The sequence below is a fragment of the Neomonachus schauinslandi genome, chromosome 6 (genome assembly GCF_002201575.2).
Source record: "Neomonachus schauinslandi chromosome 6, ASM220157v2, whole genome shotgun sequence".
Classification (NCBI taxonomy): domain Eukaryota; kingdom Metazoa; phylum Chordata; class Mammalia; order Carnivora; family Phocidae; genus Neomonachus; species Neomonachus schauinslandi.
The window spans coordinates 32,735,421-32,750,144 of record NC_058408.1 but is presented as its reverse complement, the minus strand read 5'-3'; the positions used below and the strand labels follow the sequence as shown (position 1 = coordinate 32,750,144).

General features: G+C 46.2%; 1 protein-coding gene across 1 annotated transcript; it reads right to left on the bottom strand.

Annotated features, from left to right (window-relative positions):
• Positions 1–965: 965 nt before the first annotated feature.
• IL19 (interleukin 19) lies at positions 966–5,820 on the bottom strand. Its single transcript, XM_021682508.1, has 5 exons — positions 5,677–5,820; positions 5,458–5,523; positions 3,064–3,216; positions 2,034–2,108; positions 966–1,061 (listed from the first exon to the last, which is right to left on the bottom strand). Exons 1-5 carry the CDS (start codon positions 5,818–5,820, stop codon positions 966–968), a joined length of 534 nt encoding a protein of 177 aa, XP_021538183.1.
• Positions 5,821–14,724: the final 8,904 nt, after the last annotated feature.

Below are 14,724 nucleotides of genomic sequence, written 5' to 3'. Positions count from 1 at the left end.
TAACCACGTAGGAGAGTCCTTCTAGAAGATGGTGCCCATTTTGGCCTCTCTCCACTGTAGCCCGGGCTACTTCTCTGTCCAGCACAGCCCATGCCTTGAGCTGCACCTGTTCCACTCTGTACCAGGACAACCAACCCTCTGTCAGAAACCCCCTCTCTCTAGCGCAACCTATATGCCCATGGAGGACGACTTTAGGGTCAGAGGTGTATCTAGGTTGGGAGCAGTAAGACCGAGAAAGTCACAGAGATAGAGAGAAGAGGAGTGATGTCGAGAAGCCGGCGGTCAGAAGCCCTGCGTCCATCTTCTTGATCATTAGGTGGAGGACAGGGTGCTGGGGGGGGGGGGGCTTTGGGGACCCCGTGTGGAGCCCTGCTCTGCTCTGACTTGCTTTGGGACTCAGTGATTCTTATCCCTCTCGAGCCTCGGTTTCCCTACCTATGTGCATTCTTTAAGGCCCCTTTCACTTCTAATGGTCACCACTTAGGATTCCTTGACTGGCCCTTGCTGAATGAGACACTTCCACTAACTGGCAGAGAACTGAGTTTATTCAGGAAAATCAGTCTGTACAATATGCACTACAGGACATCGCTCAGCTCGCATCACAGACACGGGATAAACAAGTGCACAATAAATTAGGGGGGGAGCCCACCCGTTCCCTCCATGATGGCCCTCAGGAAACTTTCCACAGACCCGTTTATTATAAATATGACGGCAGACTATTTGGCTGCTTTAGGTGGGATCAGGCAGCCCGGGTCCAGCCAGTGGGCCTTGCAGCCCCACGCGGAGATCTGTTCAAACCTAGATTTTTCCCTGCAACACCCCAGCCCCAGAGGAGAGAATTCCAAAGTGGAGAGAGGTCTCTTCGAAACACCCTCATCTGCATATAAACGGGGCCTTCCCCATCTGCCTCCCCTCAGGCAGCCCACCCGGGGCTGTTGCTCCCTGGGGTGTGAGCTTCCTGGTCATCAGGCCGCAGAAGTTCCTTGATGATTCTTGTCAATCCAGGCTAGAAAGACGTCAAGCTCTCCCAGAGACTTAATGGCAGCAGACCGGACCTCCAGCTGAAACCAGGCACATCGTCATAAGAACCTGCCTTTCTAGACTACACAATCGTTTTCAATTCTCTCCCCATGTTCCAGTCATCATGAACTTTCCCTTTTATCCATCAGTTCTATTGGCAGAGCATACATACCCCAAAATTATTGTTCTAACAGGCGACCCAAATTGTTTTTCCCTCAGTTTCCTAATTTATCAAATGCAGATAATGGCTCATAGCATCGTTATGAGGAACATGTGTTAATATTTGCAGTGTGCTTGGGATAATAGCTGGTTCGTGGCAAGAACAATACAAGTCTTAGCCAGTTATAACATTATCCTATGGAGCCTCTCCACAACGCAGCAGAGCTGTGAACAGACTCCTGCCTCCTGACTTGTCAAAGCATTGGCATCTGTTGGGAGTGTGGTTGAAATGCAGAATCTCGGGCCTCATTCCATACCTACTAAGCCAGAATCTGCATTTTATTTTGGCAAAGTCTCCAAAGGATGCGTGTGAGAAGCACTGCTTCTGCTCCACCTCTATGTGAGATGTGCGTTCTACATGTGCGTACCCGTGAGAAACACTGTTCTTGGTCACCCCACAGAATGCTGGTGGCACTTACCGACCACAGTGACACCTAGCAGGTAACATGTTTGGTGCACAACAGCTTACAGTTCACTGGGGATCTTGGCTCCCCCTGTGTCACACCCATCTGAAATGGTGTGTGCTTTCCCTCCAAATCTAACACAGGTTAGGTTCTGACATGTGAGGGCAGGAGAAAATGGTGGAGGCGTGAGAAGGGGAGCCCAGAAAATTAGCCAAGGGGCTAAGACCTACACACTCCTTGCTGACACATAGAATTGGGAAGACCAGCAATAAACACTTGTTGAGGGAATGAGCGACTCTAAGTGGAGAGGAGGCAGAAGGGTTGGCACATGCTCCATGAGGGTCCCACGTCCCATCTCCATCTTCCGTGTCTCCCCCTGCCTACCCTTACCTGATCATAGTTGTCGTGGATGATTCTGGTGGCATTGGTGGCTTCGTCCCTGCAGTGACACTGCATCTGCTCCTGCTGTGATCAAGTGGAGGAAGCACCCATCAGAGGACCTTTCCACCAGGCCTGCTTTTTCCGCCCAAGGAGGGATATTCCTCCTTCTCCCCAAGGGTGGAGCTATGGTTCAGCTAAGGTGGGTCAGGTGGGTCAACTCGGGTTGGAGCAGCGAGGGGGAGAAGAGTCTGTTGATAGAGTTGCCCTGTGTTTGACCAGGTTTTTCTCTCTGGGTTTGCAGCTCACCCGACTGGAATGGCCAGGAAAGTAGGGGCCAAGTCTGCCTCGTCACCACTTGGTGAATGCAGGACCCCGCAGGGAAGGCACTAAATATTTATTGGATTAGTGAATTAAATGATTGATTAAATGAATCTTAATGTAAGTATGGCAGGGGTCATGACTTCTAACAATTTTAGAACCGGAGGAACAGAAAGGAGAGAGAATTCGCCACAAAGTCACACGGGTAGTCATTGGCAGGGTTGGGGCTAGAACCCAGGGTTTCTCCTGGTCTAAGTTTTTGTGGGTTTGTTCGGGTTTGGTTCCGTTTCTGGTTTTTGTTTTTAATAGAGTACAATGAATTTATAGGCAACCCTTAGGGATAGACTATAGGATGGAACAACCCAGAGGTCAATGGGTATGGAAAGCCCAAAGGGCCACGAACAAAGAAACTAGAGAGATACGTATGATGAGCCTTGACTCCTGGGCATGCCTCTGTCACCTGCCAGCACTGAGATCGCTGAAGGAATACTTTGATATAAGGTCACCCCAGGAGGATGATCCATGAGGAAATGGGGTCTGCTGAGGTATCAGCCGGGAAGAAGCCCTGAGGAGGAGGTTCTGGACAGTTCTCCCCATGGATGACAGGGCAGGGGATTTCCCTTGAGTCTAGGAACCACTACAGAAAGCCGAGTGAGATCAGCGTGTCCTGGGCCCTCCCTGGGGCCGTCGGGAAACAGAGAGTCCTGATGTGACCACTCACACATTGTTGCAGAGCCTTTTGCATGTAGAGGAAAGAATTGGCAATGCTGCTGATTTTTCTCAAGATTTGGGGGTTCAGCTCCCGATGGTCCTTGAATACCTTGTCCACGTAAAATGCCAGGAGGTTCTTGGTCATGCAGCATACGTCTAAGGGCTACAGACACAGTTAGGGAGAGCCCCAGGGACCCTCTTCTCTTACCATCTCAGAGACCAAAGAAGCCTATTTGTTAGGGGCATCAAGGAACAAAATAGCTACAAGTCAATTTTTTAAAATTCATGTTGTTCTCAGAGTATCCATGTCCTCTCACCACATCAAAGCTACTTATGACGAGAGATTGCGATTCCTCTTTTTTTATGGCCAGGAAATATAACAGCAAGCGATGGAGCCCAGTCACAGACTAGAATTCTCTCTACAGCATCCCAACATGTCATCACTAACTTCAGCTTAAACCCTTCCCGGAATTCGGTGTCTCCCTTTTGAAAATATCCATGTCTGAGCAGCTTTCTGGAAAAGTACTTCCTTATGTTGTGCTGCGGTCCGCCCTTCCATACCCTCTCCCACCCATCAACCTGCATATAAATACATGTATACAAATATCAGGAGCTCTTGCATACCAGGTGTGTGCTGGGCGCTATTCCTTCCATTGTAATGACCTTGTATTTATCCTGGCCGCCCTGCTCTGCTCCCCCCCCACCACCCCAATCTGTCCTTTTTAAACTGCAGGGATCATTTGAATGGAGCTAAGATTTGCAAGAATGGAAACTGACAGCTGCAGAAATGCTAACATCTGGACATGTTGGGTGCTAGCAGAGTGTCTTTGTCTCCAAGGGGCAGGGGGCCTTGAATTCCCAGGACACAGCTCAGAGCAGTTGTCCAGGCTGAGTTTCCTTCTGGCAATTTACACCCTGCCCTGAGACCCAGTGAGTTGCTTGGCAGGAGATTTATAGCCCAGTGTGAGGAGGGAGGGGTGTGAAGCGTTTAGGGGGACAGTGCAACATCTTCATTAGCATTAAAGCAGCAAAGCCTCCTTGGCCTCACAAGCAGCTTTTCCTAGATGGCAAACTCTACTTGTGACGCAAAACCCTTCTTCGCTCCTGCTGGTTCCCTTAACCAAAGGAGCAAAAAGTGGTATACCTTTGTTTTAACAGGGAGGGAGGGAGAAATATGATAAAGACCTGCATCTTCATTGACTCTTATGCCACATCAGCTGTTTCTGGACCTAGAGAGGAGAAAGAATCTGGAGACAAAGGGGGCTTGGGGGTTTAACCACTGGCTCAACCACTGACTAGTCATTTTCTCTCCCAAGCTATGTCTTTGCTCATTTGAAAATGATGGCTTTGGAATAGGTAGCCTTCTGACTCCCTTCCAACTGCACTATCCTATGAGTCTCTCATACAGTTGGCTGGGATAGTATTTAGTAAGTGGCTACATCTATTTACTACAAATGGATCAGGCCCAATACTGCCTATAAGAATTATCTCACTCAGAGAAGCCAGAAGAAAAAAAAAAAGAGTAATTCATTGCAACTATTCTTTGCACTCTGGCAGATAAATCTCTGAAAAAAAAATGAATCTTTCTAGAATGCTTACAAGGACTGGAGGAGCTCATTTTTAAGGGAACTTCTCAGTGACCCCTTCTGTAAAGTGAATTCTCATCTTGTAAGCCAACTGTTTTGTAACATACTCAACACCTCTCGCCTGGAGAGTTTGGATGGATCTCTTTACTGGCTTTCCTGCCTCACATTTTCCATTGTAAAGAACATCACCAGACAGTCTTTCTGAAAGATTCTGTGGTCATACAGTCTTTGGCTCAAGAACCTACAGTGATGCCTTATTGCTGTATTATAAAGTCAAGGCTCAGCCTGGCTTTGAAGGTTCTTTGTAAGATGACTCCTGTGTATTTCTCCACCTCATCCTCTTCCGCTCAACTCACTCAGCTGCACGTACCCTCATGCCACAAGCCTGGTTGCCTCACTGTCCCCTGACACACATTCATTGATCTCACACACATTCTCCCTGATCTCCAGACTCCTTCCTCCTTCATCCACTGACTCATAGCCAACTCAACTTTTAAGTCACTGCTAATTTTCTCTGCTCCCCCATGAAACCTTCCAGAATTGCCCTGAGCCACAGACAACCTGCCGCATTTGAGCGTGTGGCACCCTCAATTCCTCTCTAGGTAAGTGGTGCTTCTTTGATCCCTCCTAGGGGTTTCCAAGTCCCTGAGACACAAGTGTGCCCTAACACATCAGCTGGCAAATGAGAAACTGGGAATATTTCAAGAGTACACTAGAAATTGGGAAGGAGAATAAGATAGGGTAGGGATTTCTTTCTCAGCCCAGGGCCACTTCACCATAAAAATAACAATACAGAAAGAGCCAATACAAGCCAATACCTTAATGCTATGCAGCGTCTCCGATGTGGACAGAATGGTGACATTTTGGAAGGTGTCCTTAGCTTGCTATGGAGGGAAACGTAAGGACAGACATAAGCCGTGAGTACTCCATGTCCCTCTGAGACACAAAGGATAATGAAAAGGAACTTGCTCTTCAAGGTAAGATGGAAGGTGAGACACACTCCCTTGCCCACACTTTCACCCTGAACCCATACTCACGATGGTTTTTTTGATTTCTTGGAAAGCCTCTTCTATATGGTGTATGTCCATGGAAATCAGACACCTCCTCAGACCTCGGGCACGCATTGAGCACAGGAAGAACATAGCAGCCATGAGCCAAAGGGAAACACGCTGTGCCTTCATGTCCTGCAGGAAGGGATGAAAGTCAGCTGCCCAGCTGAGAGGGGAAAGCAACAGGGACCCCTGACCAAGCTCGCCTCTGGACCTCAAGGCAGACCAGGCAGCAGCCAAGAAAACAAGACTCAGTACCTCAGCCTTGTGGAGTTCATGGTCATGTGTCTCCTCCTCTGGTTTTCTTGAATCAATTGAATGAGCCCTCTCCCTCCCCCGGTGCCCCCACCTTCACCACAGAAAGCACAATACAGTGCTCTCTCAAGTCCCAGGGAGTCTATTTGTGTGGATATCACTCCATTATGACTCAACAGGGCTCCTCTTGTCAACAGTGATGAAAAGCATTGTTTTTAATAAATTAAATAGGAAAAACAGGGTTGGTAATACGCCCTAGGAATTAGGCAACAGATCTGAAAAACCCTAAAAGCACATTTTTTTAATGTTTGCTCCCGAAATAGGCGACACCCTTTTATTATAAACCCCCAATGTGTATCTGCTTAAAATCATTTGTTTGAAGCCAACTCTGAAGATGTCACCTTCTGGAGAAGATGAGAAAGGGAGGCACAAGACACCTCCAAACAGCTCATTAGCCACAATGAAGCGAGAGAGGGGGGCAAGTTGGCGGCTTCCCCTCTGTCACCCACTGAACCAGGGGCTGTGAGGGACAAGTTTGCAACTCGTTAGTCCTAGGCAGGGCCAGACTCTTCTAATCCCATTGCCCTCCCTGCCTCTGTCCTCCATGCCTCTCCCATGTAACCACTCTATGGTGTCATGTGGACACATGGAGAAAAGTCTTTTCCCCTGACTTTCCCCAGCACTAGTCCAGGGCTTAGCCTTAAAGAGAAGTCTTAGGACAGCACGTGTGATGAGACCAGCCCTCTGCCCGGCATCCTCCATGGTGCCCGCCCAGTGTGTGTGTGTGTGTGTGTGTGTGTGTGTGTGCTGGGGTGGGTGTGGCCCATGGCAGTGCACAAGATAGGAAGCTTCAGGCCTGCGGAGCCCCCCACCCACTCCTCACTGTAGTCCCAGTGCCAGAGCTTATAAAGCACATGTGTGTGAGAGTGTGAGCCTCAGCGGGCCCCACTCCCCATCACCATTCCCCCGTCTTCCTTGGAATCCCCAAGCTCTTCTCCAGAAAGCCAAGAAATAGCAAATCCTGTTTCGAAAACCATTTTGCCTCATGTCTTAGTAACTCAGTATCATTCCCCATGAGCACACAGTTGTAGAATGATCCTTCACCATGTGGCAGGCATCATGCCAAAGGGCTTGATTCATCTTTCTCCATTGGCAGGGAAGACTGTAGAGTCCCCCACAGCTCTAGCCTCCCTCAAGGCAACTAAGACACTTCTAGAAAGTCAAGTGACTGGGAAAAGAGCACAGTTTTTCCTCTGACAAGACGACTTTCAGAAGCAGTGGGACACCTCTGATCGCCCCATGCCGGGAGCCTCAGACATTGTGCAGAGGAGAAAGATGCCTCCCTTAGTTTGGTTAGGTGAGCCCAGACATCTTGGCCAATTCAGAAACAGTAGTAGCTAATGTTTATCATACATGCCACATGTGGGGGGTATTGTGCTGAGCATTTCCCACAATTCTTATTGAATGCTCACAACCACCCTGTGAGGTGAGTTGTTTCTGTCCCCATTCTACCCAAGAGGAAACTGACACAGAGAGGTGAAGACATCTGCCCAAGGTAGGCAGCCAGCAAGTGGCAGAGCCAGCCCTGGAAGACAGGTGGGTTGGCCCTCGAGCCAGCTGTCCTTACCACCACACCATCCCATGGACAGTAGCATTCCCTCCGGGGCTCAACTGGATTTCCCAGCAGCTCCCCTCCCACCAGACAGACAGGAGCACCTTCCTGAACCGGTCCCACTAAACCAGCAGTGCTCCTTACATTTAAAGGGCTATTTAATACTGCAAAGCCTTATTTTAAAAAAGAAAAGGTATCAAATGCCCAGCACAGCTCCTAGAACAAAAAGGTTATAGTAGATATTATATTCCTTCCTCTTCCCTTCCCTCCTGCCCTCCTTCTTCCCCATTCTCCATCTTTTCTTATTGAGAACAAGGTACTAGGAGGTTCATCCTCTATATGGAGTACCCTTCCCCATCCTACAAAATACCCAGGCCATACACAATGTTGACAGGTCACCTCTCTATAGCAGTGAGGGACAAGGGCTAAGATGGTGTGCCCAAAAGCCTCCAGCGAAGGCCCACGTGAGCCTCACCTCTCACCAGGTGCTTCCAGGCCGCTCCTGTGTCTTCTCTGTCAGCTCTTTGCCACTCAGAAAAGGCTGGTCACTTTTATGCAGGTGAATAAGAGGAAATGTTGCCAAGGTTTACTGGGTGGGTCCGCCTTTGGGAGATTATTTTTCTCCTTGTTTCCTTAGTATCTCATTTCCTTAATCGTTTTCTTTTCTTGCTTCTTTGAGATATAGCTGATTAATCATTATTAAGAAATGCCTCTTTCTTCTGGGTCTTGACATGCAGCTTCTAGGAAGAATAAACTCCCCATCTCCATGCAAATGAGAATTTCTTGCAATTCTGTGTCCATACAGAAAAATCCAAGTTAGGTCACTGTGGCATGTCACCAACTGTACCTTGCAGGCAAACTCAGGAAAGTATTCTCCTGGCAGCCCCACCCTGACAGCAGCCAGCCCCATGAGGTGCTGCAGGCGTCCTTGGTCCCGGCACAATCCATCGGCCCGATGCCTCATACAGCTGTTGGGCACCTTTTTGTGCCAGGGGCTAGTGAAATGCTCTATGTGCATTATTTTGTTTAACCTTATGGGAAACCTCTTTTCCCCCTCTCAGAAATATATCAATTTGGACATCATCTCTTTCCTCTTTCTCATATCCCTTGGAGGGCCCTTTCACCTCGATTAATGCAGGGAGAGAAAATGAGAAGTAGAAAGTGGGAAAATGAGGAAGTCTAGGGGCTTGGCAGACTCAGGAACAGAGCCTAGAGTCCTTGTTCTTGGAACAGAAGACCCTCCATCTAAATTACTCTTTGTATACAAACTCTACATCATGACTTCTCCAAGGATCAGGGTTTGGGGTGATGGTGAGGGAAAGATAGGTTGTAAAAAGTTTCCTCCCCAAATAAGCACAGCTTGTTTTTACCAAATGAAACACTCTCAATGAAGATGGGCTATAATTACAAGAGACCCACCGGGCCCTTTGGACAACGGGCTGGAGCTGACCTTGCATGCAGCTAGACCAGGGAGTGATGGGCAGGACACCGGCAAAGAAGAAAGAGGGACAGGGAAGTCTGGGGACTTTTTATGGGGGTAGGTGCAAGGGAAAGAAGCTATGAGAGCTAAAAACCTTGTCCAGCATCTTGGACTTAGTGATATAATACATGTCCTAAGAAGCAGTCTATTGTAATGACCATGGTATAGCTCTAGATTTATACCCTGCCTTTCCCTCTTCTCTGTGAGACACTAGACAAGCTGTTTATGACTTTTCTGAAGCTCAGTAAAATAAGTAAAATAAACTATGAGGATTTGAATGAGCTAATGGACTTGATCCATGATAAGTACTCAATAAATATTATTTATTCCGATGCCATGTGCCAGGCACCTGGAAAAGGAGAAGACACCTTTGTTAGGAGTTAATAGGTGTCTCTCTGTTCCTTCTAGCAGGGAGAAAGGAGCTCTCTTGAGTCCAGAGATCTCCCACCCACCCACTCCTGCTTCCCCACAGAGGGGCTGGACAGGAAGGTGGTTGCTGTGTTCCCAGCATGGCCTGAGCCTTCTGGCTTATAACTCACAGATGGTGACCCACCCCCACATGCTACATGATTGCAAAACTGTCCCTTCTGGCTCTCACCCTGTATTCAACCCCTTGTACTCAGACTGTATGTTCTGACCCAGCTTTCATTTCAAGGCACAGATGCCATATCTCAGGGAACTTTCAGAGGAAGGAAAAATATGTGATATGTTTATAGCTCCTTTCTAGCACACAGTATATCATAGCAGCTGGGCCTATAGCTCTGGAAGCAGCCTGGCTTAGCCTGCCTCCCTCTAATCCTTGTGGCTGTCAGACTGAAGGCAAGCCAGTTCATCTTTGAGCCTCTATTTCTTCACCTGTAAAATGGTGCTAATTGTGCCTACTGAATACTCGCTATGTGGGCAGGGTGTGTAGATTTAAATGACCTGGCACATAATAGGAGGTTCAAAAATAGTAACCTTTGGGGCGGCTGGGTGGCTCAGTCAGTTAAGCATCTGACTCTTGATCTCAGCCCAGGTCATAATGTCAGGGTTATGATCTCAGGGTTGTGAGTTCAAGCATGTTGGGCTTCGTGCTGGTTGTGGAGCTTACTTAAAAAAATTTTTTTTAATTTAAAAAATGGTAACCTTTGTTAATAATTTTACAGTCCGCTTTTGAGGCCCTAAATTGGGAGGAAGGAGAGATAATAAGAAATGATTTCCCTCCATCCTAAGCCTTGCTGCCTAACCATAAAATACTTAAAGTAAGAATATAGATGCGATGGAATGGCATTCCTTCAAGGACTGCAGTCAAACCATGGATTTGATCCACAAATGTAGGGCTCTGTCTAACCTTAGTATTGGATCTTCTAGAACCAGTTGACCCACCATTGGAATACCAGAGCTCAGTTTTCCATCTGGTACATGGGGAAGCAGAAAGAATGTGAAGAAAGGCCTTTGAGCCAGAATGAAGAATGCTCTGAGCTTGGCGTGTGCTGGACACAGCTCTCTCACTCTTTCCAATCCCCCGTCCCCACCCACTATCCACTCCAACTTCATGAACTGTTCATGGTGGTGCCAAGGTAATTTCCTCTCCATAAAAGAGTGCAGCTGGCCCACTCCTCTAAGTGCTAAATCCTGGACCTCAGACAAAAAGTGAGGCAGGCATTGCACAACTCCAGAGGGCACCATGCCCATTGCCTTTTATGGGAATGAGGCTCCATGGAGTTGAGTGGTGTGGTCCTATATGGTGTATGTCCATGGATAAGGTCTGTATGAATGATTTTGTGTGTATCATTGCGAGGACTGTACCGCACTAGAAAGAATGATAGAGAAAGGGTTTGTAAAAGAAAGAAATGTTGGTACTGATGAATGGATATTCCATCTGGGAAGTAAATAGGAATGTAAAAAGAATATAAATGTTTAAATGTCTTGATAAATACATTTGCATTGTAATGATATGTTTAGAATTTGTATATAGCAGTGAAAATAAAGCAAAAAAGGATATATTTCCCAGTCCTTGGGGACTTTAAACTTAAAAAGTTTCTCCTTTGTTTGGGATTTAGAAATGAGGGTCAGAAAGGATAGCAGAGAACACCCAGTTCAGCATTCCCATTACAGCAACAAACAAATGGAGGCATTAACCAGCCCTCTGGCCACACAGTGAGGAAGTGGCACCCTGTTCTCAAATCTCCATCTCTTGACTTCTAGCTCAGTGCCCTTCCTAACCCCATGATGCTTTCTTATCTTAGGATCACATGGAGTAGAACAGAACACAGAGCTATGGGGAACCTCAAGCCTGTTTAGCAGGGGAGGTGATGTAACTCTCCCAAGCCAAGCTGTTCTGACTTGCCTTCACCCAGGAAGTCCATGACCTAAGAAAATCTGAACTGGCCAATCCTGCCTAGTGGGAGAGGGAAGGACAAATTGGGCATCTATGCTACAAACACTTGGCCATGCCTTCTCCATTCTCACCACAGGACCCCCAGTCAAGTCTTGCTGATCGAGGGTCTCCAATCCTGCTTGAAACCTTATGCCAATGGATTCTACAGGTCAAATGGCATGAAATAATCCCTATGGAGACTGGGAAGGGGGAGCCAGGGATGGGTAATGGAAAGAGTCCAAGCATTGCCTCCCCATTCCTTTCCTGAATCACTGACCTGGTCTCATTCCCAACAACACATCTTCTCCTAGGAAGCGATACTTTCTAAAGTGCAAACCCAGTCTTGGTGCTCCCCAGCCTAAAACTCCCAACATGGCTCCCAGTGGCTACTAGGATAAAGGGCTAGCCTGTCCCCATAGAACTTCAGAACCATCACAATCAGACTTTGTCCACATCTTCAACTTCATCTCTCTTCATGAGCCCCAAACACCTCACTGCCCCTTCTCACCTAGAAAGCCCTCCCCTTGCTTTTTCTGCTTTGCAAATGCTATCCAGCTTTCAAGACTTAGCTCTGGTGTGACTTCCTATGTGAAGTGTCTCCCCCTTCCTTTCCCTCTGCCCTCTCCTTCCTCCTCCCTACCTCCACCCTGGTTGAGTTGACTCCTCTTTCTTTCATATTCCCACTGGATGGATACCAGATGCCCAGTTAACTGTGAATTTCACATAAGCACATTTCAGTGCTCATCCATCTAAAATTCAGTTACCTGGGCTCCTGTATTTTCATTAGTCGAATCTGGCAACCTTACACTGAACCGTCTATAAAATTCAACCCCAGCAGGGGGCAGACCCCGCTTGTATGAGGCCTGTAGCTCATATAATCAGGGAGGGAGGGTACTTTTCAAGAAAAGAAATTTTTAAATAAAAGTACAAAATTAGAGACCAAAGTGAATCTTTATTTAGAATGATAAAGGAAATCATAACAAATTACAAATTTTAAAAGCTGACAAATATCACACACCACAAAATCCAGGAAGATAACTGAACACTTTTATAAATTAACCACATAACATCTCTTTGTTTGTTTCTTCTTTGACAATGATTTTGAAATGTTATTTTCTATGAAGAGAATAAAAAGATAAGTCTGTCTTTCCTCTGGTATGGTTGTCCAAAATTGGGTTTTTGTTGTTGATAGTTGGAATGCATGACATACGTGATAGGTTTGCACCCTACACACATGGAGATACTGATAATTTCTGCCTCACGAAGTTCCCATCAGAAGAGAAAAAGTATAATCATATATATTGCATTATTGAATAAATATTTCTATGTTGACTAGATTTTAATGAAAACCAAATCTTTGGCTTACAGTTGTATATGCCTGGAAGAATTTTCAACACACGTCTTTCTCTCTCCATACATCTCAAACCTTGCTTCTCTTCTGCTCACACACTTCCAGTAACAAGAATTAGCACTGTGGGTGGAAGGAATGTTCCCAGTGCTATTCTCACACCAGAATGGCTAGCAATATCTTAACCACATACAGATGTGATTATAAGCCATGGAAATATATCTCAATAAAGGTCAAATGCATCCCCAAGTCAACTACTCCAGATCCCCCAGGTATTGTGGCTTCTCTAATATTAGCTGCCATGAGGAGAAGTCAGAGTGAAAAAGGCCACTGATCTTAACTGATTAAGGCTAAAATACCTTCATCTCATGAATTTTACAAGAATATATGACATGTGAACATTGCCAAGACCCCTCCACAGACTTGAAAGGAGCCCATGCAAGTGAGGAACCTGAAGCTTAAACTTCCTTAGCTAAATAGTAAATCCCCACTGACCACAGACTCTAGGATAGTACATTGCATTTATTTGTATTTTGTAATTTAATTTTTATTTTTAATCAAAGATGACCACATACATGATTTTAGAAGGCGTATATGTGATGCAAACTGCAGTCAGTTGCCCCAGCCCTCCCTACTTCCTGTTCCTATGCCCTGTAGGCAATAGCTGACAACATTCAAATTCCTCTTCTGCTACCTAGCTCCATAATTCTAAAGAACATGTATTTATTGCTATCTCAAAATCTTTGTTTTAGAAGTGATCTATCAGCTTACTACAATGGAAAATAAAAATTTAGTTCTTGAATAACACCCCATGCCAATATGCTCACTTCCCTCCCCTGTCCTGCAAGTATAAACATATCACAGTTACACTTCTTTTAAGGCATCATGTCACAGAAGTCCACTTAAGGAGGAATGAGCCATTGGGAGAAGGAGAAGTCCTGCTCTCAGGCCCTTGTGTCTCGACTAGCTCCAAGGAGAACCAGAAGAATAGTATCAAATCCAAATGTTCCATGTGCTTTTCATTCCATTAGCTTACACTTCTCATGGTCACGAACTCAGAATTCACAGACGGAAGGAGCTAGATTAACAGGAATAGCTAACAACTATTATGCATGTTTATCAGCCCAGGCACAGTATGAAGCATCTATATACATTACCTCTTTTGATCTTCCTACCTGCTCTATGAGGTAGATGCTGTGTTTGTGTCTATTGTTTTAGCTGTGGAAGCTGACACCTGTCAAATGCTTCAGCCCAGGGCACCAGGGAGCAAGTGGCAGAGCTGAATGCAACCTAGGCAGCCTGGCTCCAGCACTCCCACTCTTAAACCACTTCATTCTACCAGACATGAAGAAGCATCTGGTCCAGGCTTCTCATTTACAGATGAGGAAACAGCTGGCTGTATAATTTTGGACAAGGAACCTCTGTGCCTCAGTTTCCCCGTCAGGAGAAGTGGGGTTGATAATTCCTGCCCTGCCCTCCTCTGTTGCAAATCATGTGCCGCATCCACGTGTAAGGGGTGATAAGGAGCATAGTGAGGGCATCCATCTGGAAAGAAAGAATTGCCTTTTCTCTCTACCTATTTATCTAAGAGTGCCAGATTACCTCGCCATCCCTAAAGCTTTTCTTGTAGCACGATCATGGTTTAAGTACAGAAAAAATTAATGATGCCCAGACTACAGATCCAAGATGTCTGCTTTGTTCTTTTGAGAAGTTTGTGAAATACATGGGATGACCCCCCCAAAAAATGTGCAGAACATACAAACTTTCTTGTCTTGTCCAAAGCCACACAGCTGAATAGTGGTGGACAGGGGACCCATATCCCAGAACCCTCAAACCAGTGCTCTTTTCATTCACTTGACCTTTGTCACTTCTTCTGGCTTCTTCCTACAAGTATAGAAACCTTCGTACAATTAAAAAAAAAAAAAAGACATCTCTTCCCTCCAAGCAAAGAAAAAGCAAAGCAGCAAATGGTATAGAGAATA

What these genes read in the sequence shown, in the direction of transcription:
- IL19 (XM_021682508.1), bottom strand. Translation starts at nt 5,820, where the DNA reads ATGAAGGCACAGCGTGTTTCCCTTTGGCTCATGGCTGCTATGTTCTTC. An exon ending in AAGAAATCAAAAAAACCATC is followed by an intron (nt 5,524 to 5,676) that starts GTGAGTATGGGT and finishes TTCCCTCCATAG; the next exon opens with CAAGCTAAGGACACCTTCCA. An exon ending in TCCACGACAACTATGATCAG is followed by an intron (nt 1,062 to 2,033) that starts GTAAGGGTAGGC and finishes GCCTGGTTTCAG; the next exon opens with CTGGAGGTCCGGTCTGCTGC.